The sequence below is a fragment of the Cryptomeria japonica genome, chromosome 7 (genome assembly GCF_030272615.1).
Source record: "Cryptomeria japonica chromosome 7, Sugi_1.0, whole genome shotgun sequence".
Classification (NCBI taxonomy): domain Eukaryota; kingdom Viridiplantae; phylum Streptophyta; class Pinopsida; order Cupressales; family Cupressaceae; genus Cryptomeria; species Cryptomeria japonica.
The window spans coordinates 284,748,817-284,774,957 of record NC_081411.1 but is presented as its reverse complement, the minus strand read 5'-3'; the positions used below and the strand labels follow the sequence as shown (position 1 = coordinate 284,774,957).

At 38.4% G+C, this 26,141-nt stretch overlaps 1 protein-coding gene across 3 annotated transcripts; it reads right to left on the bottom strand.

Moving 5' to 3' along the window:
* Positions 1-3,888: 3,888 nt before the first annotated feature.
* On the bottom strand, positions 3,889-25,880 carry LOC131052078 (disease resistance protein RPV1). 3 transcript variants are annotated; one of them, XR_009107277.2, is made up of 6 exons: positions 25,095-25,880; positions 23,859-24,945; positions 23,463-23,726; positions 22,153-23,364; positions 21,395-22,068; positions 3,889-4,235 (listed from the first exon to the last, which is right to left on the bottom strand). XR_009107277.2 is itself a non-coding variant. In XM_057986662.2 (5 exons), exons 1-5 carry the CDS (start codon positions 25,661-25,663, stop codon positions 21,526-21,528), a joined length of 3,675 nt encoding a protein of 1,224 aa, XP_057842645.2. In that variant the 5' UTR covers positions 25,664-25,880; the 3' UTR covers positions 21,329-21,525. The 3 variants fall into 3 exon arrangements, 1 of the variants encoding a protein (XP_057842645.2); XR_009107278.2 differs by lacking the exon at positions 3,889-4,235 and adding an exon at positions 4,472-5,469; XM_057986662.2 differs by lacking the exon at positions 3,889-4,235 and having other exon boundaries at positions 21,329-22,068.
* Between the last annotated feature and the right edge of the window lie 261 nt (positions 25,881-26,141).

Below are 26,141 nucleotides of genomic sequence, written 5' to 3'. Positions count from 1 at the left end.
AACCCAAGTGTGGCGAGAGTAATTATCAATGAAACTAAAAAACATAGGTTCTTACCCATGATTTCTCTTGCATGTCGCTACAGATGTCAACATAGACAAGCTCTAGAGGAGAGTTTTCCCTCCAATATTTGTTCATAGGAAAACTATCTCGATGATTCTTGTGAAGTGCACACCTTGAGCAAACTTTTTCTATTACCTTGATTGCAAGAAGCCCTCTCACCATGTTCTTCTTATTGAGAAAAGTTAAACATTAAAAATTCAGATGACCACAACTTTGATAGCTTAACCACGAATCATCCATGGTTGATTTGAGTGCATGCAACTTACTAGAAACCAATGTGAGAGGAAACAATATATTCTCTTACCATACAAGCCTTTTTGCTACAAGATTATGATTATCAAATATTTTGCAGCGGTTATCTTCAAACAAATAACTTTATAGTTTTTCCCTACAAGCTGCCCAAGACTCAAAATATTATGTTGTAACTTTGGCACAATAATTGAAATGTCATGAATATAGTAGTTTCTCTTTGCTTAGTCTTGTTTGCAAGCGTACCTTTTCCTATTACATCAACCTCCTTACCATCTCCAAATTTAACTTAACTTCATACCCAATCATCTAATTTGACAAATAGGTCATATTTACCTATCACGTGATTTGAGTAGCTGATGTCCAAGAACGAGACATCCTCTTGGTGTTCTTTTTTCAAATTGCTTTTGAAGAATTTGGAATGCTTTGCTTCAAAAGACTTCCATATAATTGGCTTTTGACTTATTTAAGTCAAATTTCTTTTTTCTACACTATGATTCATAGTGTCCATACCTTTAACAATATCAGCATTGTACACTCTTGCGATCCACAGAACTTCGTCCTCTTCCTCTTCCTCTATTTCTTCCTGTAGCATAGGATTTACCTTGAGATTTAGTAGTGTGAGAGGGAGGAGTTTTGGACTTTTTTTCAATGTTCATAGAAGACTATAAATCTTGCACCAAACTTTTTGTAGAGCACTGCATACGCTCCCCATGAGATTGCAAATAACTAATCAACTCTACAACTTTGAAAGCAGTTAGATTTTTAATGTTTTCAATGGCTATCACCACTAGATCTAACTTACGATAAAAAGATATCAAACAAAATTCTACAATGTTCTATTTCATTACAATTTCCCTTTGAATCTTAACTTAATTCACAATACCTTGAATCATAATAATAAAGTCATGAATGATCACAACTTTCTTCATCCTTAAATTTATTGAGCAACAATAATTGAGCACCTGTAACAAAAGTTGTAGATATGCAATGGAGTTGCATTTGCTTTGGGAAGAAGGAAACTATTTCTCCTTAACAAACCAATCAAGAATATAGAATTGTGCTTTCCGTAAACAAAATGAAAAAGAGAGTTAAATGGAGGTCAGCATAGAAAGTATTTGGACATCACATGGATACGATTGGGATGCCGGTGCTACTTAGGCAGCTCATGTTTAGTATTGGAGTTCTGTCGATAGTGATTCTTATTAGAAACGCAAACACATTTTGTACAAAAAGATGTATAGGTTTAGCTATTCATAAGGGCACCGTCACAATAATAAAAGTATGATGTTCACTTTACCTTGGGCATCTTTTTATAGCCTACTTCTCTTAATTTACGAATAGATTATAAATATCTCACAATAAAGCGGTTGTAAGCTGTGTGCAACAGATAAGCTAAAAAAATGGCATATAATCATTTTCCTTGACCCGCCACCCACCTATGTAGGTTAAACATGGTAGAAAACATTATTATGACAGTTTTGTCGACCGATTCTTCATAATAATATTTAAAAATAAAAATATTTTATAATATTTAAATTTACATTTTATGTTATTAGTTTTTCATAGAAAATAGATAGTAATTGTAGTATTTAAATTTAAAGTCTATGTGTCAGTATTTTAATTCTATATGTAATGTGTATTTTTTTTATTAAGTTCAATTAATGGTCTTATCTTAAATTGTCCCATCACACTCTTTTTTCAAAATCAATTATGATCTCTAGATATCTCATTTGCCATGCTAGTTTATATTTATAGATGTAAAATTGACCACGGCGATTTCTTCACACAAATTTGAATCTCAAACTTTTGAAGTTGAATTTTCAAATTAACTCTTATTGTTCTTTATCCACTTGTTATTGTGAGACAACCTAAGACATGTTTGTGTGGTTTTGTGTATTGTGTTATTTCATTTAAGGACATTCCTTATCCAATTGAATGCAAAACTTATTCCTAGGTTCTAGAAGACACAAAAAGTTATATTGTAGTATCATAAAGCATCTTAATTTAATTATGAACTTACATCATCATCTTAAACATATTAAGTAGTTGCTCATTATTTTTCTATATTTTTTCATTGTTCTTAAATCAATCTACCTAGAGAATTCACCAAAATATAATTGTTGAGGTGCCTCCACAATACTCATCAATTTTTTGCCAATTAATTTCTATAATTTAGGTTGAATTCTATACATTAGATTAACTTGTGTGGGTGCAAATTTTAATTTCACAAATACAATTTGAATAAAAGTAAGATAAATTTAATCTACAAGTTTTAAGGCATTCATTTAGTAGGGCTCTATTTCTCTAGACATGGATGAATCAATTTTTGATATCTATTATAGTATAATATTCCATCTAAATTATAAGCTACATATCACATTTGGTTTATTTATATTTCAATTTTTAAGATATAATATTTTATTATTGTCTAATTATTTGTCCTAGATTAAATTGTGGTGAAAGTATTTATTTTGAACCTAACTTTGTTAAGAATGTAGATTTTGAAATATTCACTAGCATGTTTTTGACAGTAATAATTTAGTTCTATATACCAAAAGAGATTTGTCTTGCTAAACTATTCCTTAACTACACTCACTTCAATGATACAAAAAGGATGGCAACTATTTACCATTTTATGATAGGGATGAAGATTAAAATTACTATTAACTATCTGTTTGACCATTAAAAAGTACATGGCATTTACATAATAATATCTAAAATATTAGATAATTATTTCAGCTAAATTAATATGATCTTAAATATTAACTAAATTTTTATCAAAACTCAAATGTATTATTTAATATTAAATATGTAGAATAAAGTACCAATATATGTTTATTATTAGCTTCTTTGACCAACAATAATTGAAAAATTTGTAATAAACAAGCATATGTGTATTTGCAAAAATCTATGTATAATGTATTAATAGATATCATTCATAAGAAAACGTATTGTAAGTAAATCATAATCTTAATTGTTATTCTCGTTTATCATTTACTTTAATTCGAATATAAAGCTAAATGAACCCTAAGCATAACCTTACCTAAAATATTTAATCATGTAAGCTTGAAAAACTCTCATAGAAGAAGGAACATAATCATATAATGAATTTCTTTTATCATTATAATACATGATATAAAGATTTTTTTTGTAGTATAATTTTATATCATCAATAATGACAATTGAAATAATAATATAATAAATTTATCACATAAAAATTAATTAACTTTTATATGAAATCACTAATTCATCATAATGGGATGAGAGAAACTAATAGAATGGCAAACATAAAACCATAGAACTTTTTAAGGACATTCAATCTACAGTAGTAACACAAATCAATATAAAGTAGAGAATGACAAAAAGAACTTGACAAGAAAGTATTAAATTCTATTTCCTTGAGTAACAAAATACTCTATGCCTTTGGTAAGACGATCTAGAATGTCCTTTGGCAATGATAAAACTCAAGTGCATTTTTTATCTCGTTGATTATCTCCACTACAAATAGAACACTTTTTTAAGTGTTAACAAACTGATATCATATACTTTCTTGGTGCACTTTGTAGGCCTTCATCTGAATTGTAAAGGAAAGATTATATTGAGTTAAATGCACAAAAATTACAAATAGATTCTTATGTAAAAGAAACTATTTTATTTTTTTTCCTCGTGCATTATGAACATATTGATTTGTTTCTCAGTCAAACTTATTTTCAGGGCAATTAGACTTAAAAAATTATTTTTCCCTACTTCCATCCTAAACAAGTGATCTCGTAACCTTTTCCACAATCTCATAATACGGCTCGACATTCCTCCATTCTGCCACTTATTAGAAAAAGCAAGAAGATGAACTCAATGTTGCTTCTTTAAGTAACGAGGGCATATTTTCTTCATTCAAGTTGGAAACCTGTCGACTGTGAGGTAGCTACATGAAAAACGTAGAAAAGCTTTCCTTTCAGAATGAAAGAATAGATAAAAATAAAAATAAGATAAACAAATAGCTGAACGTATGCTACAGCATACAAAACCAAATCTTTATTAATTCTTAAACAAATTACAATGCCTCTATTTATAAAAGATTTGAGATCACCGAATGCAGGGAGATCACATGCAAGACTAATTGTCTAACTTAACAATTTTTACGCATGATGGGAGATCAAATATAAAACTAGCAGTTTTAACAGTTGTTACATGCATGCACAATAAATAGATAATCAATTGCACTAGTTTATTTAATGCTAACAGTAAGTACAGAGGAGACGAGGGTGAACAGCAGTTGTCACGGGTAGTTCTAACTGATTGCATACATGGAGAAGCTAAGCCCGGAGAGGGAGAATAAAATAATTGACTATGACGGTGGCAAGTGGAGCTAACTGTAGTTGGGATTACAATCTCCAACACTCCCCTTTAATAAAAACTACCACAAATGATACCACATTCTCTAATTCCTTTGTTCTCTAATTTCTTTGTTGATGACTTCAATGTCTCTTTCACTCATGTTGTTGCATTGAAAATCTTCTAAATTTAGAGATCGAACTTAGGAAATCCCATGATGTTGTTGGGATGCTTTAACCGTGAGCTCTAGGCCTCTTGGTAACTAGTCCATCGTTGGTTCAAGTGTTATTCATTTGTTTTATCAACACCTCCCTTAGAGTCACACTGTGGATGCTCGGAAATCTTACTATTAATGGGCTCTACTGACCTCAAATATTGCTTTTATATAGAAACAGAATGCTCTTTGCTAACAAGTTCTTCAGAACTGCTCTCTTCTTTAATCTTTCTGCGATCTATTCAAACTTCCTTTTTGTCCTTTCTGCATCCTCTTGGCTTAAAAAGTTGATTGCTATCTGGCTTCTCCTTTCAGCAATGACTGCTTTCTTTTCTACAACGATCTTATGTGATCTTGGTGGTGATCTCCTGCGATCTCTTCTTTGATTGGAAACTTCTATAGTTAGCTTCAACTTTGCTCTAGTTCACCCTTCTTCATCTAGAACTGCAACTTCTATCATCTATGTTGTGATCTTCTTTTTGAATTCTGCTTTTCTGTAGCAGAATGAATCTTTAAACCCTCCTTTTCTTGGTGGTGGTGCTCTTCCACAATCTCACAAACTTGGGGTCATGAGGGAGTATGGCCCAGGCCAACTCTAATGATCCTAGCTCTGATACCAATATGAAAGAATAGATAAAAATAAAAATAACAGAAATAAATAGCTGAACGTATGCTACAACATACAAAATCAAATCTTTATTAATTCTTAAACAGATTACAATGCCTCTATTTATAAAAGATTTGAAATCAGCGAATGCAGGGAGATCACATTCAAGACTAATTGTCTAACTTAACAGTTTTTACGCATGGTGGGAGATCAAATATAAAACTAGTTGGTTTAACAACTATTACATACATGCACAACAGATAACCAATTGCATGAGTTTATCTCATGCTAACAGTAAGTATGGAGGACAGTTATCACGGGTAGTTCTAACTAATTGCATACATGGAGGAGCTGAGCATGGAGACGTAGGAGAAAATAACTGACTATGATGGTGGTAGGTGGAGCTAACTATAGTTGGGATTACAATCTCCAACACAGAATTGCAATTAGTAACAAGAAAAGTGACTGCCAGTATTAATGGATTTAAAATTGGCTTTTATTTTTGTTTGCACACTGAAAATGTCCACTCTTTCATCGCTCGCAAGCCACTCGACTTTGAAACATGCGAAACTTTTTATAATAAGCTTATTGACATGTATGTGAAGTGCGGAAGTTTCGTGGATGAGAAAAAGTTTTTGATCACTTGAAAGAAACAGACGGTGCCTCATTGAACATGATTATTACAGCTTATAGTAGACATGGGTATCCTCATGCTTAGAATGAATGAAAAAGGAATTGCTGCATAGTAATAAATATATAAAAATTGTTGTTTAAGAGTTAATTAAAATTTAATATTTTTTTAAATTGAGATTACAAATATATTGATCACAAAATTAAAGATTAGTTGATCAGTGACAAGAAAACAATACAAATTGTCTATATAGAGGTCTTGAACAAGTAGAAGAACAGAACACATATGCACACTACCATTAACAACTTCATTCTAATTTTAGAATTTTTATATTTAGCTCCATAGACTAAAATTCTATTTTACTCTATTTTTAGAAATCCTATTTTTATATCATACAAAAACGACAGAAAATGCATCAAACATGTCTCCAACCCAACCAAGTTACGTTTGCCAGCCTACTGTCAGCTTGTGCTAAATGTAGAATTTTGAACCTGGCCTATGCTCTCTGAACCAGCTAATTAGCAAACAATAATAGCAAAAAGAATAAATTGCAAAAAGAAATCACAATTCAGAATAAAAAACATAGTGCTCTATTTTTTGGAATTGCACACACCAATTTCTTTATTGAAGCTTAATTAAAAAAATTACATAGAGGTTGTATATATAAAGAATTTGCAGCCTAGAAGAATTAATAATAATAATTGCAGTTCTAAATATATTCCTAGCATTGCATGGAAAGCTACTAAGGCTCTCAAACTAAAAAAAACAAACTACTCCCTAAATTAAGAATACAATAAGTGCATGCACAGCATGCTTTATTTACTAAAAACAAACTCATGCAAAAAACTAAACTAAAAAAAAGTCCTAAGGATTAATGCATGTTGGAGTACATGCTTTATTTGCATGAATAAACAAAAAAAACTATTAACTAAATTAATCTATCTGCATGCTAGAGCAGCATCAGTTATCAACATACTCCCCCTTGATGCTGAGAGGGCTCACAATCTTATCTCGTAGTGCTATAAACTGAGCTTTCGCAACTGCTTTGGTGAATATATCTGCTAGCTAATCTTGGGTGTTGATGTGCTTCAATTCGACATCCTTCTTTTGCACCAAATCTCGTATGAAGTGATATTTCAAATCAAAATGCTTTGTTCTGTTGTGATGAACCGGATTCTTAGCTAACTTGATGGCACTCACATTGTCACAATAAATTACTGTAGGCTGAATTTGTTTTTCTCCAATTTCTTCCAAAACTTTTCTGAGCCAAAGAGCTTGTGTACCTGCTAAGGTAATTGCAACATACTCTCCTTCTGTAGATGATAGGGCAACAATACTTTTCTTTTTTGAGCTCCAGGTAATTAAACCAGAACCAAAAGAAAAAAAATTTCCAGATGTAGATTTACGGTCATCCATACTACCTCCCCAACCTGAATCACTAAAGCCTACAAGATTGAACTTTTCAGAAGAGTAGTAATGAATACCAAAACTTAAATTCCCTTTCACATACCTCAAAATCCTCTTGGATGCCTTCATATGTATTTCAGATGGATTTGTCATATACCTTGAAACAAGTGAAACTGAATAGGCAATATCAGACCTCGTGTGGATTATAAACATCAAGATCCCCACAATACTTTTGTAAGTTGTCTCATCAACTAAATCAGCACCATCATCTTGACATAACAAAACTCCATGAGCACTTGGAGTGGAAGCAGGGTTACAATCAGTCATATTAAATTTCTTTAGCATATCTTGTGCATACTTTGTTTGACAAATGAAAATCTCATCCTTACCTTGATAAACCTCCATTCCTAGAAAATATTTCATCAGACCAAGATCTTTCATCTCAAATTCTTTCATCATAGCAGCTTTGAATTCATCTTTCATCTTAGAACTACTACCCATATACAAAAGATCATCAACATACAAACTTATGATGAGGATATCAATACCTTCTTGTTTTTAGTAAAGGGTAGGATCACTCTTACTTCTTTGGAGGCCATTCTTCTGAAAATATCCATCAATCTTCGCATACCATGCTCTTGGTGCTTGCTTGAGGCCATGCAAAGCCTTCTTCAACTTGTAAACAAGTTGCTCTTTTCCTTTCACTTCAAAACCTTCTGGCTGCTCCACATATACTTCCTCTTCTAAGTAGCCATTCAAGAAGGCACTTTTCACATCCATATGATGTATGCTCCACTACTTATGAGCTCCTAATGAAATCAATATTCTTATGGTCTCTTGTCTTGCTACTGGTGCAAATGTCTCTTCATAATCAATTCCATACTTTTGTGTGAAGCCTTTAGCAACGAATCTTGCCTTATGTCTTTCAACACTCCCATCACTGTTAAATTTGGTCTTGTAGACCCATTTGGTGCCAATCTTTTTCTTCTCATGCGGGAGTTCTGTTAACTGCCAAGTGTCATTCCTGTGAATGGAATCCATCTCTTCTTCCATGGCTTTCACCTAAACCTCATTAGTACATGCATCTTCAAAACATGATGGTTCAAAATCAGCCTTGGCTAATAAAGCAAAATTCACTATCTCACCTATTGGGTTTTCTTCATGTACTTGATTTCCACTCCTCTGGTAGATATCACTCAATTTCCTTACCTTCCTTGTAGAACTTGGAGAAGAAGCTAGACTTGAACTTGGTACTAAAGAGCTTGATGAAGGGTTGCTTGGTGGAGTTAAACCATTGGATACATAAACATTAGTTGGCTGCTCATGATCAATATTAACAATTATATCATCATTCAAAACAAAATTTGGCTTCTCAACATGGTCTTTTTTATGACCATAAACTCCCCATTCATCAAATATCACATCCCTTGAGACAATAAGCTTGTTAGTGAGGGGATTATACAATCTATAAGCCTTGCTTTTCTCACTATACCCAATAAAAATACATGACTCACTCTTTGCATCTAACTTCTGTCTATTCTGATCAGGTACATGCACATAAGCCAAACAACCAAAAACTTTGAAATGATTAACATTAGGCCTTTTGCCATACCAAGCTTCATAAGGAGTCATCTTTTCTAGTGCACTAGTGGGGCTACAGTTGAGGATGTACACAGTTGTAGCAACTGCATCTCCCCAATAAGAATTGCTCAATCCCTTGGTTTGTAACACGCACCTTGCCATTTTAACCATAGTACAATTCTTCCTTTTAGCTACTCCATTCTATTGAGGTGTGTATGCAGTAGTAAGTTTCCTCTTGATGCCATTAAAATAACAATAACTTTGGAAAGCCTTTGAGAAAAACTCTCCTCCATGATTAGTCCTTAAACATTTGATCTTGCACCCTTTCTCATTTTCCACAAGGGCTTTAAACTTCTTGAATGTATCCAAGGCTTCATCTTTGGCCTTCAAAAAATATACCCAACAATTTCGTGAGTAATCATCAATAAAAGTGATGAAATATGATGACTTATCCAAACTCTTAGTCTGCATAGGACCACATATATATGAATGAACAAGCTGAAGTGGGTGATGAGCCCTCCATGCATTGCCCTTTGAAAACTTTTCTCTTTCATGCTTTCCTTTAGCACAACCTTCACAAACCTCCTTGTGTTCCTCAACCTTGGGCAAACCAAAAACTAATGCATGTGAGGTTAGAAACTTCAAAATATAAAAATTTAAATGTCCATACCTGAAATGCCATAACCAACTTGAATCCTCATAAGCCATATTTGCCAAACTGTTGTTATGTTCACCAAACCTCAAGGGGAACATCCTATTTCTTGTCATAGGAACAACAGTGATCACCCTATTATCCATATTCTTATCATAGATAGTACAAGTCTTATTCTCAAAGACTACTTTATAATTTTTCTCACATAGCTGCCCAACACTTAACAAATTGTGCTTCAATTGTGGAGTATAATAAATATCATGAATACTCTTTATACCTTCTTTTTTTTGGACCTCCATAGCTCCTTTGGCAGCAACCTCCAATGATTTATCATCACCAAGATGGATCTTGGATTTGAAACTTCCATCCTCTATTGAGAACAACTTCTAATTCCCTGTCATATGGTTAGAGCATCCAAAATCTAGGTACCAAATATCTTTACTAGTATTTTCACCCTTTGCATAAGATAAAAATAAGTGATCAGGAGGATTCTCACTACTTTCTTGAGCATAGTTAGCACTTTTACCTTCTTTCAATCTGCATTCTCTTTCAAAGTGGCCATACCTATTAGAATGGTAACATTGAACATTTCTCTTATCAAATCTACCTCTACCTCTTCCTCTGAAACCACCACTTCCTCTTGAGCCACCTCTTCCTCTACTTCTTGAAGAATTTTGGCTTTGCCCTTTACCTTGTCCTTGATTGATTTGGGCACTACTTCTGCTTGCATCTTCATTTTTTGTGATTAAAAATTTAGAGGAAAACACTTTCTCTACACCTTCAAAAGAATCTTTCAATCTTTCTTCATGAGACATCAGAGATCCAACCAGTTGATCAAACTGTAGTTTTGTCAAATGCTTGCTTTCTTCTATGATTATTGCTACATGATTCCATCTGGGTGTCAAAGATCTCAACACTTTTTTTTATTAAAACTTCATTACTTACAATTTCCCCAAGTGTAGCCATTTTATTGACCACATCTTTGAGTCTAACACAATAATCACTTATACTTTCAGCTTCTTGCATCTTCAATTCTCAAACTCTCGCTTCAATGTCTGAAGTTTGACCACTTTAACTTGATCACTACCCTGGTAAGCTTCTTGTAAAGTCTTCCAGGCATCTTTGGTAGTTGTTGCTCCTGATATTCTTGGAAATAAGCTCTTATCAAGAGATATCTGAATGTGAAACAAAGCTTGAGCATTCTTTTTTCTTGCTTCCTTTCTTGCTATTCTGTTAGTGGCTGTAAGGGCATTCCAATCAGCTGGCTCCTCATAACCTGATTCAATAATCTCCCACAAATCTTTTCCAATCAAAAAGGTCAGCATCTTAATGCACCAATAATCATAATCATTCCCATCAAATTCTGGAACGGGCATATTGTTAGAATTCGACATGATTAACTTTGGTAAAATTCCAACAATAAAACTTTAACCCAAAACAATTTTACCTGCTCTGATACCACTTGTAGAATTTTGAACCTGACCTATCGTCTCTAAACCAGCTAATTAGCAAACAATAACAACAAAAAGAATAAATTGCAAAAAGAAATCACAATTCAGAATAAAAAACATAGTGCCCTATTTTTTGGAATTGCACACACCAATTTCTTTATTGAAGCTTAACTAAAAAAATTACATAGAGGTTGTATATATAAAGAATTTGCAGCCTAGAAGAATTAATAATAATAATTGCAGTTCTAAATATATTCCTAGCATTGCATGGAAAGCTACTAAGACTCTCAAACTAAAAAAGCAAACTACTCCCTAAATTAAGAATACAATAAGTGCATGCACAACATGCTTTATTTACTAAAAAAAAACTCAGGCAAAAAAAAAAACTAAAAAAAATTCCTAAGGATTAATGCATGTTGGAGTACATGCTTTATTTGCATGAATAAACAAAAAAACTATTAACTAAATTAATCTAGCTGCATGCTAGAGCAGCATCAGTTATCAACACTAAATTAGGAGCTTTAGAACAGGACATGGACTTCAAAGCATAACGGAAGTGGGGATTTTGTAAGTGCTTTGTTACATATATGTAAGTGAAATGTGGAACAACAGACAAGGCACATGAACTGTTTGATAGAATACCTCAAAGAGATGCCAGCTCAGAGATTGCAATGATTGCAAAATAAGGACAAAATGGATATGTTGAAAATTCTTTGGAAACATTCAAGCAAATGAAATTAGCAAGTGTCATACCAAATTACACAACCTTTGTCAGCATCCTTCCTGTGCCAAAATGCCCATGCTTTAGAACCAGGTATAGACATCCATCAAAATATAATGCAAGGCGGATTTTTCAAACAAAGCTAAATAGTCCAAAATAAGGTTACCTTTTTTGGTCCAGAAGGGTAATCTACTGAGAGAATAAAGAAGAGATTGAACTAAGTTATATAAAACACTTGTCACTGAAATCAAGATGGATATTCGCGATGACATCTAACGTACGATTAAAATGTCATTCATAAGGAGTACCAAATAAAATGTATATGAAGATCAACACAGAGGAGACAAAAGAGAATTGCTCTATATATGTCATTATCTCTTCGTCTTTGTATCCAATCTCAAAGCATAAATATAATACTTTTTATGGATAAAGCACCGCAAGCCATAGATCAAGACAATTGGAGTTAAAATGGATCTGAGTTTCTTATAAGCCAAGGGCAATAAAAATATATGGTGTCGACGGTGCCTATCACCAACTTATGATTTTACTTTCACTTTTTTTTTTTGATCAGTAAAGGCAGAGCCAGATTTATATTAATTTTGGTTAAATAAATAGATTATTCTCTAAGTTCCATAACATTCCAAAAACCCCTGCTCTCAAAGAGCTCAACAAAACACAATTCCCTCCTTGGGTTGGAGACTTTAAGGCTTATGGTTTAACCATTTTATCAGAGCCTTTGAAAATTTAATAGTCTAGAAAATTAAATGGACTATTAACAATAATGGCAGATTTCTAACTGCCTAGAACCAGAGTATTTAAGCATAAAAGTTTAAAGCTAAATTAACATATACAGATATAATTAAGTATCCAGTAGGCAAAATGAAGTATTAACAGAAAAGGCCTAGCTTGAAGTGGGGAAGTTGGGTTGCGGAAGCTGCATTTTTGGATGACCACGACCTCTGCCTACTGAGATACCCCGGCCATGACCCGCGCTCCTTCGGCCTCTGCTCGAGCCACCTCCACAGTTCTGTTCTGGTTTTGTTTCTGCTTCTGCAACATTCATAGGCAAGATTCCATTCAACCTTGCAAACTGGAAGAGATCCTCCCCTTTTCCTTGACCCTCTGGGTCGTCTCCTAAGAATCTCCACTTGAGGTAGCTCAGACTTTCACTTTTAACAAATGCTGCAAAGCAGTTATAGTCCCTATTTAAATTCTTCATTGTAGTTTACAAGGAACATAGGTGGCATCGGGAAGGATGTTGGCACATTCTACCTACATACCTAATTCGAAATGATTAAATCTCTTTGCTCAAAGTGACAATGCCTGCCGCTATTCATATGTGACATTCTCGATGCTTCATTATTCTTTTAAAGAGACCACGTAGCTCCTCTTCTTTGGTCAGTTACACTCACCCATTATTGTCCCTTGATTCTCACACCTTCATCAGTTTCTTTCTACGTCTCACCTTTCTTGCTGATTTGAATCATCGGCTGCACATGCATCACATTTATTCAAGAAGGGATTTTGTTTACACAATCTCGTTGCAACCTTATATGACCGTACAACACCTTTTGACATAAAAATCTATGTAGAGATTTGATAGAATGGCACTTGCATTGGAAAGAAGGCAATCACTTCACCCTAGCAAACAAATCAAGAATATAGAATTGACTTTCCCTTAAAAAATAAGGAAGACAGTTGAATGGTGGTTAATATAGAAAGTGTTTGGACATCACGTGAATGCAATTGGGGTGCTAGGGTTAATGAGGCAGCTCATGTTTTCTATTGGATCTCTATTAATAGAGGGGAAGAGATTATTTTTGGGACAATTTGCATGCAATACTAGTGTAGTTGTTGAGAGGTAGATTGTACATTTTTTTTTTGTTCACATAGTTGTAGGGACATGGACATCTTGCATCGTTCTTTTGTAAAACATTTAATTCTAAAGAGTGATTCTTGTAGGATGGTCAATGACATGTTGGCAAAGTAGACTCCCTCTTTACAATAGCATTGCAACTCAAATTATACATTTATTTTAATCTTTTTGATGATCATCTACCAAAGTGCAACTTCTGGTTCTTTGTGGACAAGATAGCACAATTCAAAAAAATGGTAGATTAGTTACAGAAAAGGATAAGTTTTAGTATTACAATTTCGAGTTTCCTCACACGCCCCAATATATTCATCTACTATGTTCTTGTAATCTTGTTAAGCAACAAAGGTTTGGTAGGGCCCAAAGTTCTCATTTGAGGATGAACAAGGTTTCCACTAGCCTTCATTGTTTGCAACCACAATTTCCATCTTCAATCTTTTAACCTAGTCATCATGAATTCGCCATTAAAGGCCATAAAATATAGAATAGATGGAGTATGAGTATAAAGACTACTCCCTTGCCTCAAAAATCACTCCCACACTCTCAAAGATTGGCAATATTAATATTAGACATCTAAATGTTAAGGATTTCATTGAAAGAGTAAGCAAAGAAAGAAATAGAATTTTTTGGTAAACTTGTACAATTCATAATGTTGCACATATAAATGCAACAATTTGCTGAAAAACTTGTGACAATAGATGAACATATAAATGTAATAAATGCAAGAATAGAACGAGTGTGTAATCATTTGCAAACAAAAGGATAAGGTAGGAGTTTAGTGTATTTAAGGATGTGTAAAAACTAGAGAAATAAGTCAACTTCACAAAATTGTGACATTTAACATTATTTGCACATATGAAAATGTTTCCTCCATGATCTATATGTAAACTAAATAAATAAATAAATATTTTAAAATGATCTATATGTAAACAAATTTACTTGTTACAATAATATACTTGTAAGGGGCTGTTGTCTCGGGGAGATCAGTATGCTTCTGGGGTTGTAAGTCCCTTGTTATTCTCAGCAGGTGGAAGTTGTGGTGGCGGACATATGTTTAGTGCCAAGCTACAGTTGTGTGAGAACTGGACGAAAAACTTATATAGGGGGAAGCACAGTACCCCGACCGTTCACGAGAGAACGTATCTACATTGTGCTTTACTTTCCCACAGGCGAAGGTTCATGGTGGAGAAATCCAAGGAGGACCAAAACAGCATTCCAGCAAGCAAAGGTGTTCAGAGTGATTGCAGAGTAGAGGTGAAGTGAGAGCAGCAGCAAAGTAGCAGAGTGACTTGGAGTCCCCGTTCAGGGAGGGGGCCTGGGTCTTGTACTGGGTAAGTCGTCGCGGCTCACGAGAGAGTCAGTGGTGCGCCAGGTTGAGTTCCAAAGGAGACAGGGTCTTTGTGGATCAGGAGTTTACGTGAGAAGCTACAGCTAGGGGCGAGGTGCAGGGGTGTTGTACCAGTGTTTCAAGAGTGGACGTTGATCCAGGGGCGGGAACTTGTAATCGGGTGCTGGGGAAGTACTCGGGGTAGTGACCAACGACATAGTTGGAATTGTTTGTAGACCGGGCCAGGGGCCATTCTTCATATCAATAAAGCTATCTTATTGCCCCAACATTGTGTTATTGTGTAAAGATTCCGCTGTGCAAGTTTGTACGTGTTGTGCAAGTGTGTGTGTGCAGGTTCTAGAGCTTGGGAGTGCGTACAGGCATAGTCCGAGTTCTTGGAAGTGCTTGGATCTCACAGACAAGTACCAAAAAGATCGTCGGTGCCGCACGGAAAAATCTAGCCCCGTGACAGTTGGTATCAGAGCACAAGGTTTTGATACCCCCAAGTTAGCACACTAAAAGGGAGTTCAGTTTACAGCAGTCATGCCAAGGTCAAGAGCAGGGGATTCTGACAGGGAGTCAGAGGGGGAGCAGGGCTCGCGCCATATCCATGTCACTGAGAGGTCCAAGACAAAGGAGCGACTTCTTGAAGTGAGAAAACGTTTGGAGGCTTTGGAAGAGATGGAGCTGCCGGCACGCGCAGAGGCTGCCGAGGTAAGACTGGACGTTGCTGAAGGCGAGATCAAGGATCTCCAGGTCCTGTATGGACATGAACAGCAAGAACGAGTTAGACTCGAGGATGAGTTGAAGAAGGCTCTTCGGGAGATCGAGTTTGTCAAGAGTTGTGTTTCTCAAGCAGGGATTACCAAGGGTGCAAGAGTGACACCACCTGATAAGTATGAGGGTGATCGAGACGACAAGATCATGGAGAATTTCTTCTTTGACATGGGTAGGTACCTGAAATCCATGAGGGGATTGACGGACGAAGAAAAGGTGGAGACGGCCACAGGATTCCTCACTGGAGCAGCAAAGCTTTGGTGGTGGACCAGACTTCAAGATATGGAGGCTGGTAGGTCGGTAGTCAAGGTAGACACATGGGAGGAGTTGCGGGACGCACTCAAGGAGCAGTTCAAGCCAGAGAATGCAAGTTGGACCTCCTTCAAACAGCTTTCAGACCTGAAGCAAACAGGGAAGATCCGAGATTATATCAAAGCTTTCTGGGTCCTTATGTTGGAATTTCCAAATATGGATCAAGATTTCAAGTTGTACCACTTCTTGAAGGGTCTGGCACCATGGGCTCAGAACGAGCTACAGAAGCTGAAGGTTCCAAATGTCGAGGAGGCCATTTCAGTCGTGGATCGGCTGGTTGACTACAAGGATTTGCCGAAGGCACCGGGTGCTTCGGGTGGATCCTATCCGCCGAAGAAAGACAAGAAGCAGTTCCAACCCAAGGATGATGGAAAGTCTAAGGGAAAGGGGGACTCTTCTAGCAGTAAACAGAGCGGGACAGGGAAGTCCTCATCTAGTAAAGGTTCCAGCAAAGGTTCGAGAGACGCCGAGTCAAAGACTGACAAGAGAGGGCGTGGGTGTTTCATCTGTGGAGGCTCAGATCATTGGGTGAGAGAATGTCCGCAGCAGCAGAGGTTGAACTCTACACAGGTGTCAGCAGATCAAGATGGTCAGATTGCAGCGATGGGTGTGATCCAGCGTTTGAGTGTCGTCAATGCCACCGAGCAGCCTAAGGCAACGGCTGCCGAACCTGAGAACCGCAACAAGTTGTGTTACGTGGAGGCCCAGTTGAGTGGGAAATACACAATGGCTATGGTGGATACAGGAGCTACTCACAACTTTATCTCAGCCGAGAGAGCTAGAGATCTGGGGTTGAAAGTGCAAGCGGATGCATGCTCTTTCAAGGCGGTGAATTCCCCATTCAAAAAGATACATGGTATTGTCCGGGACATACCACTGAAAGTCGGCTCATGGCAGGGTCGCATGGATCTGACAGTGATCGAAATGGATGATTTCGAGTTGATTTTGGGTCAAGAGTTTTTGAAAATCGGCAAGGTTGCGGTGATATCTCACCTGGATTCGTTGGTGTTTTTAGATCCGAAGCAGACATGCTTGGCGAAGATGATAGAGAGGCGACAGTCTAGGAAGGCTCCGATGATTTCAGCATTGGGAATGAAAAAGGCAGCTAAGAAGCATGGTAAGGAACCGATGTTTTTGGCAGCGCTACTTGGAGGTTGGGATGAACTTGAGGATGTGCAGGAGACACCCATTCCACCTGAAGTAGAGGAAGTCATTCTGGAGTTTGAGGACACTATGCCAGTCAAGCTACCCACTCAACTCCCAGAGAGGAGAACTGTAGATCACAAGATTGAATTGGTACCAGGGGCGAAGCCACCAGCTCAGGCTCTGTACAGGTTATCTGGTCCCGAGATGGTAGAACTGAAGAGGCATTTGGAGGAGCTGCTTGAGGCGGGTTACATCAGGCCATCCCGTTCTCCATATGGGGCGCCCGTGTTGTTCCAGAAGAAGAAAGATGGAACATTGAGGTTATGTATCGACTTCTGGGCCCTGAACAAGTTGACCATCAAAAATAAGTATCCCCTTCCTCTTATTGCTGATTGTTTTGACCGATTGTCTGGGGCAAAGGTCTTCAGTAAGCTTGATCTTAAGCAGGGCTACTATCAAGTGAGGATTGCGGCGGGAGATGAGGAGAAGGTTGCATGTGTGACCAGGTATGGGTCATACGAGTTCATGGTGATGCCGTTTGGGCTATGCAATGCACCCGCAACATTTTGTACACTCATGAACGATGTGTTCCGACCTCTGTTGGATAAGTCTGTGGTGGTGTATTTGGATGATATACTAGTCTATAGTAAGAACATGGAGGAGCACAAGCAACACTTGGCAGAAGTATTTCAGTTACTCCGGGAGAACAAGCTTTTTGTCAAGAAGGAGAAATGTGCGTTTGCTCAGGAAGAGGTGCACTTCTTGGGGCATATCATTGGAAAAGGTTTCATTCGTCCAGATCCAGAGAAACTAAGAGCAATCCGGGATTGGGAACCCTTGCAGAATATTCATGAAGTGAGGTCGTTTCTTGGTTTGGCGAATTACTACAGGAGGTTTGTTGAAGGGTTTTCTAGATGTGCTGCGCCCTTAACAGAACTTCTAAAGAAGGACCGAAAGTGGAAGTGGTCAGACAAGTGTCACACGGCCTTTGAGACACTCAAGGAGAGACTCACGTCGGCGCCAGTGTTGGCATTGCCTGATTTCACCAGGCCATTCGAGGTTCAAAGCGATGCTTCGGACTTTGCAGTCGGAGGGGTGTTGATGCAAGATGGACATCCAATGGCTTATGAGTCAAGAAAGTTGCAGGATAGGGAGAGGAATTACCCTGCCCATGAGAAGGAGATGACCGGGATCATTCATTGTCTTCGAACTTGGAGGCACTATCTCTTGGGAACGCAGTTTGTGGTGAAGACAGACAATGTTTCCTCAACGTATTTCAAGACTCAGGCGAAGCTCACTCCAAAGCAAGCCAGGTGGCAAGAGTTCTTAGCAGAGTTTGATTTTGAGATTCTCTACAACCCAGGAAAGAAGAATGTTGTAGCAGATGCTCTGAGCAGGAAGGGACAGTTAGTTGCTATTGAAGGGGACCAGGAGGCACAGCCCGAGGCTAGCCGAGTGGAACTATCTAGCGAGGTGTTGGAGTCTATCAAGGAGGGATATCTGATGGATCTTCAGGCGGCGGAGCTGTACAAACAGGCTAAGGAGGGTAGGACTCGGAAGTTCAGCATCAAGGATGGGTTGTTGTTGTTCACCCAGGATCGAGTTTACCTTCCAAAGTGGAAGAATGTGAGGAGGGAAGTTCTCAACGAATGTCATGATAGTCTATGGGCAGGCCATCCAGGTCAGAAGAGAACCCTCACATTGGTTGAGAGAGGCTTTTACTGGCAGAACATGAGGAAAGATGTGGATGAGTATGTCAGGAGCTGTCTCATATGTCAACAGGATAAGGCGGTAACTAAATCTCCGGGAGGTTTGTTGCAGCCCTTACCCGTACCAGTAAGACCGTGGGCAAGCGTGAGTATGGACTTCATCACAGGGTTGCCAGAAGTGGACGGGTATAGTAGTATCATGGTCGTGGTTGACAGGTTCTCGAAGTATGCTGTTTTTGTACCGTGCAAGGCACCGTGCAGAGCCGAGGACGCTGCCGACTACTTTTTCAGGAATGTTGTGAAGTACTGGGGTGTTCCGTTGAGTATCATTAGTGATAGGGATGCCCACTTTACCAGCAATTTCTGGAAGGAGATGTTCAGGCTAATAGGGACAAAGTTGCTCATGTCGACGAGTCATCACCCGGAGACAAATGGACAGACCGAAAGGATTAATGGGGTCCTGGAGGACTATCTGAGGCACTTTGTTTGGTCGGACCAATCCAACTGGCCAAAGTTGTTGGACCCAGCGCAGTTTAGCTACAACATGCAGAAGAGTGTATCGAGTCAGTATTCACCTTTTGAATTGGCTACAGGTCAACAGCCACTGACTCCTCATACTGTTTTGAGTGGATATGTCGGGGACTGTCCGGATGCAAAAGATAGGTTGAAGGAGTGGCAAGATCGAGTGGATCATGCAAGGCATAACTTGGTCAAGGCCGCAGAAAGAATGAAGCATTATGCAGACTCAGGGAGGAGCAATGTGGAGTTTAAGGTTGGTGACAAGGTCTTTCTCAGGATGGACCCCGTTCAGTTTAAGACACCTAAGGGGTTGAGTGCATCACTTGGTCGCGGATTTGATGGACCATTCACAATCACAGGGAGGATTGGGAAAGTTGCATACAAGCTGAAGTTGCCGACACATCTTAGAGTCCACAATGTTTTCCATGTCAGCCAGCTCCGTCCGTATCATCATGATAAAGAGGACAACAGCAGGAACATACCAACCCGAGGACCAGCATTTGTCAAGGACAGGCCGGGACTAGATGTGGAGGAAGTGATCGCTCTAAAGGAGCGAGGATTTGGAAACAAGAAGTGGAAGGAGTTCTTAGTTCATTGGCAGGGCCAGTCCCGAGAAGAGGCGACTTGGGAGAAGGCTGAGAACCTCTGGAAATATGAAGCCAAGGTTTTAGAGTTCTTGGAGAGGAACTCCAGCCTCCCCTTCTAAGTGTAAACAAAGTTGGGGGCCTCTACAGCATAAGTCTGGGACTGTGTTGCCGGCGTCGAGGACGTCGCCTATTTTAAGTGGGGGAGGATGTAAGGGACTGCTGTCTTGGGGAGATCAGTATGCTTCTGGGGTTGTAAGTCCCTTGTTATTCTCAGCAGGTGGAAGTTGTGGTGGCGGACATATGTTTAGTGCCAAGCTACAGTTGTGTGAGAACTGGACGAAAAACTTATATAGGGGGAAGCAGAGTACCCTGACCGTTCACGAGAGAACGTATCTACATTGTGCTTTACTTTCCCACAGGCGAAGGTTCATGGTGGAGAAATCCAAGGAGGACCAAAACAGCATTCCAGCGAGCAAAGGTGTTCAGAGTGATTGCAGAGAAGAGGTGAAGTGAGAGCAGCAGCAGAGTAGCAGAGTGACTTGGAGTCCCCGTTCAGGGAGGGGGCCTGGGTCTTGTACTGGGTAAGTCGTCGCGGCTCACGAGAGAGTCAGTGGTGCGCTAGGTTGAGTTCCAAAGGAGACAGGGTCTTTGTGGATCAGGAGTTTACGTGAGAAGCTACAGCCAGGGGCGAGGTGCAAGGGTGTTGTACCAGTGTTTCAAGAGTGGACGTTGATCCAGGGGCGGGAACTTGTAATCGGGTGCTGGGGAAGTACTCGGGGTAGTGACCAACGACATAGTTGGAATTGTTTGTAGACCGGGCCAGGGGCCATTCTTCATATCAATAAAGCTATCTTATTGCCCCAACATTGTGTTATTGTGTAAAGATTCCGTTGTGCAAGTTTGTACGTGTTGTGCAAGTGTGTGTGTGCAGGTTCTGGAGCTTGGGAGTGCTTACAGGCGTAGTCCGAGTTCTTGGAAGTGCTTGGATCTCACAGACAAGTACCAAAAAGATCGTCGGTGCCGCACGGGAAAATCTAGCCCCGTGACAATACTCTCATAATTAAAAGAAATATATAATTTAAATTTTATTTTAAAATTATTTAACAAAAAATCACTTATTTTTTAAATTTTAAACAAATTATATCCTTTTAATCTTTTTAAGATTGAGAAAACTGAAAACGAACACTAAAAAACAATTAGATTGGCAATATTGAGGCAATAGCCGTTGAACTCACATTTTTCTGCTGTTGACGTGGAGGAGGCAAACATATAATGCTATCACTCCATAGCAGCAGAATCAACTTCTGTGAAGTGACAATCAACGGTAGATATCTTTTTCGCTTACTAGGTGGGAAGCTTCCACCACTTATTCACCTAGAAGTGCCAATGAACGATGGAAAGCCTCAATGACAATACGTTCTTCGCCCCTCACAATAAATCCTTTCTCTATTTCATTATTATCATTGTAGGACCCCGGCAACCTCCGCATTTTCAAATCGAACCATTGCCATTCACTAAAGAAATTTGATATGAACAAATTCTGTTCAGTGAGGCATCTAGAACGCTGAGTGAAGACACCCATCCATATCCATTTACCCTCACTCAGCTCCGTTGAAAATGTTCGAGGGAAGATATCTAAAAATGAATAAATCGTCAAGTCACCCCCCAAAAAAATATGCAACGGCATAGGAGTAGAGACACAATTTATAAGCATACATAGCATAAAAGCATTGGCGTTGGAGGAATGCTTTTGGGACAACCTTACGAGTGGAGGATCGATAGACATGTGCCTGATTTTCTTGTTAGCAAAGGAGCGGAGGTAAGAGACATTAGGAAAGACTGAATTAGTCAAAAGTGATCCTGCATCAGGTACCGCTTTCGTACATATTATTATTTGATCTGGCCATCTCTGCCCAAAGAGAAAAGCAAACATTTGTGATAAGATAGAAATAAAATTTTAGAAAACAAATGGTTTTCTGGAAATAGCTATTACCTGAATCGTTTGAATGCAAGGCTCAATTGCTAATCTCTTCTTTGTTACGAGTTCCAGGCTCCTCAATCCTTGCTGATGCTCCAAACTTTCCATATGGAGCAGCTCCAAACATGTGCAATTTAGCTTCCCCAAAGATGTGCAGTGTTCTAAACCTTGTATCCTATCAACTTCGTTGCCACCTATCAGATCAAATATTTCCAGAGAAGCTAATTTGTGAAAACTTGGAAGCGCGTTCAAACTTGGACAATTTTCTATCCTCAGCTCATGAAGGTTTACTAGGTCACCATTACCACTGATGCTTCTAAGCAATCTGCACCTCCCCACATACAGATCCTCCAGTGCTGTTGGTAGCTCTTCGACCTCCGTTAAATAATCAATAGACCAGAGTGAAAGAAGTTTAAGGCCGGGGCAGCAGTCTTCAGAAATTGAAATCTTTGACAACTTTGTGAACGATACATCTAATGTCTTGAGGTTGCACAAAGATGAAGGAGATGGACCCCTTCCCAAATCCAACTCGCTGATCGGGCAATCGATTATCTGCAGGTTCTGAAGATTGAACAGCTGGTTCAATGATTTTGGTAAAGATTCCACTTCTAAATTTGCTAAACGCAATTTCTCTAAAAGATTGAGGCTCCCTAGAGAGTCCGGTAAAGATTGCTTTTCAATATCCCTTGTATCTGGAAATATTTCCAACACTTTTAACCTACTGAGTTGACCGATGTTGTTTGGGAGCTTCGATATCCATGTACCCAATAAATAAAGGTAATTCAAGGAAGCCTGATTTGTGATGTGACAAGGCAACTCTTCCAACTGTATACACCTATTAAGATTCAAATACTCAAGCTTTGTCATGTTTTCCAGTATGTCTGACTTTAAGGTGAGCATCTTACACTCCATTAAATTGAGATACTGCAGAAGCTTCAGCTGCTTAAAAGAATCGGGCAACGTTTCCGATTGATAGGAAAAGCTCAAATCTAAATGCCGTAGGTTTGTCAGATGACCAAAACGGCTAGGTAGTGATGATAGCATTTTACAACTTATTAGCTGCAGGTGCTCCAGTGATTGAAGGCGACAAAATTGATTTGGCAGACTCTCCAATTTGCAATCAAACAAGGTAATCTCTTTCAAATTCTCAAGATATCCTATAGACTTTGGGATTTTTGCCAAATTACAGCAACCCACAATCATCAACACTCGTAATTGCAACGGAACCTGCAGCCAGCTAGTTATTTGTTAGAGTGGAAAAAATGAAACAAATATATTTAATTAGAATTAAATATTGCAAGTAGCTGTAGAGAACATATACTTACTTCTGCCCCATCCTTCCACAAGCCTACTATGTTCTGGCAGTTATAAAGTTCTAAAACTCTTAAATTTTTTAATGGTAGCCATGATGGAAGATTTTTATTTGTAATTCCACTACAGCTAAGCCATGCCAACTCTCTTGATAATTTGACAATATGTAAATTACTCCCATAATTTTTTCCTGCCACAAAAACTTTTAATCCATGAAGCCCTGGAGGAAATTTGTGTGTCATGCCACTTGTCGCTTCATTCAGTATCATTCCTCTAACCTGGATAGAGAGTAGCAAAAGCAACACACTTAAACTCAAAGCAGATAAACATACAAATGGATAAAGAGACAAATAAAATTATTATCAAGGTAATGATTTGTGATAACACAAAAAGAAAAATATTAACCAGACCTCTGCATGTTTCTGAATGCCCGTAATCTGATCTGGTGACCATACACGGTAGGGCGGTTGACTTTTTGCAATTTCCCTTGCTAAATCCCTTAGTTGGTCATTCATTCGTATGCCATTGTTGTCGTCTAGGTCAACTAGGCATTTATTTACCAGCCTCTCCCAGCTGTACAGACCACTCAACCCTGATCCGTCCCATACTGCAATGGCAGTCATCTTATCTTGGCCTATAAAGAAGCAAGCTACATCTAAGAAGGTCTGCTTCTCTTCTTCATCTAAAGCATCATAGCTTACCCTCAGCCTATTCCTGATATCAGTGGGCAATATTCTAGAAATCTTTTTCAATAGACCATCCCAGTAATCCTTGGTATAACAACCATCAAGCTGACTTCCAATTACCTTTAAAGATAAAGGTAATCCATCACAAACACTTACAAACATGTCAACAAGTTCCTCGAATCCCGGCAGTGCAGAGGCTTGAAAGAATGCATGCCAACAAAAAAGTTGCTTAGCATGGAATGGATTCATTGTTTTCATTTTATAAATGCAAGAGATGCCCCAACATTTGAGGACTTCCCTTTCCTGTGTTGTAACAATGATCAAACTGCCCCATCCAAGAATATCTTTTGCGGGGAGTAAAGTATCTAATTGATCCACATGACTTATATCATCCAAAATGATGAGTACACGAACATCTTTCAGATAGTTAGAGAGAATCATTTTACCTTGCTCTATACTACCAAATGATTTATCTTGAAAACCAAGGTCTTGAAGAAGTTTCATCTGTTTCTTATGCAACTTGTTTTTAATTGCAGCATCTCTAACATCAAACAGAAAACTAGATTTTCTTACAGATGAACATTTCTGATTGTATAGCTCTTTTGCAAGAGTAGTTTTTCCGGATCCACTCATTCCCCAAATTCCCACAATTTGGACATTAGAATGAGCTTTTGCGGATTCGCGAAGAGTCAGATCAAAATCTGCTACAACTTCTTCAAGACCCACAGCATATTTTGCTACCTCTAATGGTACTATTTTCATTACTTTCGATGCACGATTTACAATATTCTTCAACACCCTTTGCTCCTCACTGGACATATATGAAACATGGTTTTCAAAACATAGAAGAAGCCTTCCTAAGCAATGATGACAATTTTAATTTATATGGAAAATCGAAATATTGCATGAAAGGTAATGTATGATAAAAGCTATGCAGAAGAGAGATTATGGATCGCTTACTCTTTGTTACTGATGATTTCCCCCTTATAGAATGACGCATTGTAGAGTGCCGTCTTCCACTCCTGGACCTTTTCTAAACTGTATCTACCCTTTTTGGCATAATCCAAGAAAGCATTCACATACTTTCCTTTTCCTTGAGCCACCCATCGTAGATCGGTAGGTTGAACATGGAAGAAGACAGGAATAATAGGTGCGCCAGATTTCAGCATAAAAGATAGCTCAGCAAGGCACCATGACGATTGTGCATATCCGGGAGAGAAGATTGCTATATGAATGGAAGCACTGCGCATTGCTTCTTCCAGTGCTGCGGGGAAGAAGTCTCCCAAGTGAAGATCCTCGGAATCAAGAAAAACTCTGAGACCCATGGCGTGAAGGGCGTTGTAGATAGCTCTGGCCAGCGTGTCTTTAACATCTGGTCCACGATGGTTAATAAATATATCCCACGGCATCTCTTGTAATGGTGTTGAAAATGTAGCGGAAGTAGATGCAGACGGTGGTGCTATTTCTTCAAAAGCATTTGAAACCTCAATGTGTGACTGACTATCAGAGGTAGATGCAGTAGATGCCATGTGATCCGATGGAACTGGACACGGAAAAAAAAATACAGAAACCAACCTCGGCGGTGAAGATGTGAAGCGGTAGGGGAGAGGGACTAACGTATAGAAAAAAAGTGAGGGGTGTTCTCTGTAGCGCGCAGAAGAAAGGCAGAAGTGACCCACTTTGTGAGGAAAGCGGGTAATGTGGTTTGTGAATCAAAAAAGCAGAACAGGTCTTTGCATAGAAGAAACGCAGAAGTGACTCATTTTGTATCAAAACTATGTATTTCAACAGCATCACAGTCACAATTATTAATGTCGCCCGAGAGTGCACCGGATAAGATGTTCACTTTACCGTAGGCATCTTTCCAAAAAGCACTTCTATTAATTTACGAATAGGTCATGAAGATGTCGCAGTGATGCAGTTCTAAGCAGAGCGCAACCGATAAGCGAAAAAAAGTGGCAGTCACATTTTCCTCAACACACCCATGGTAGGTTGAACATGTTAGAA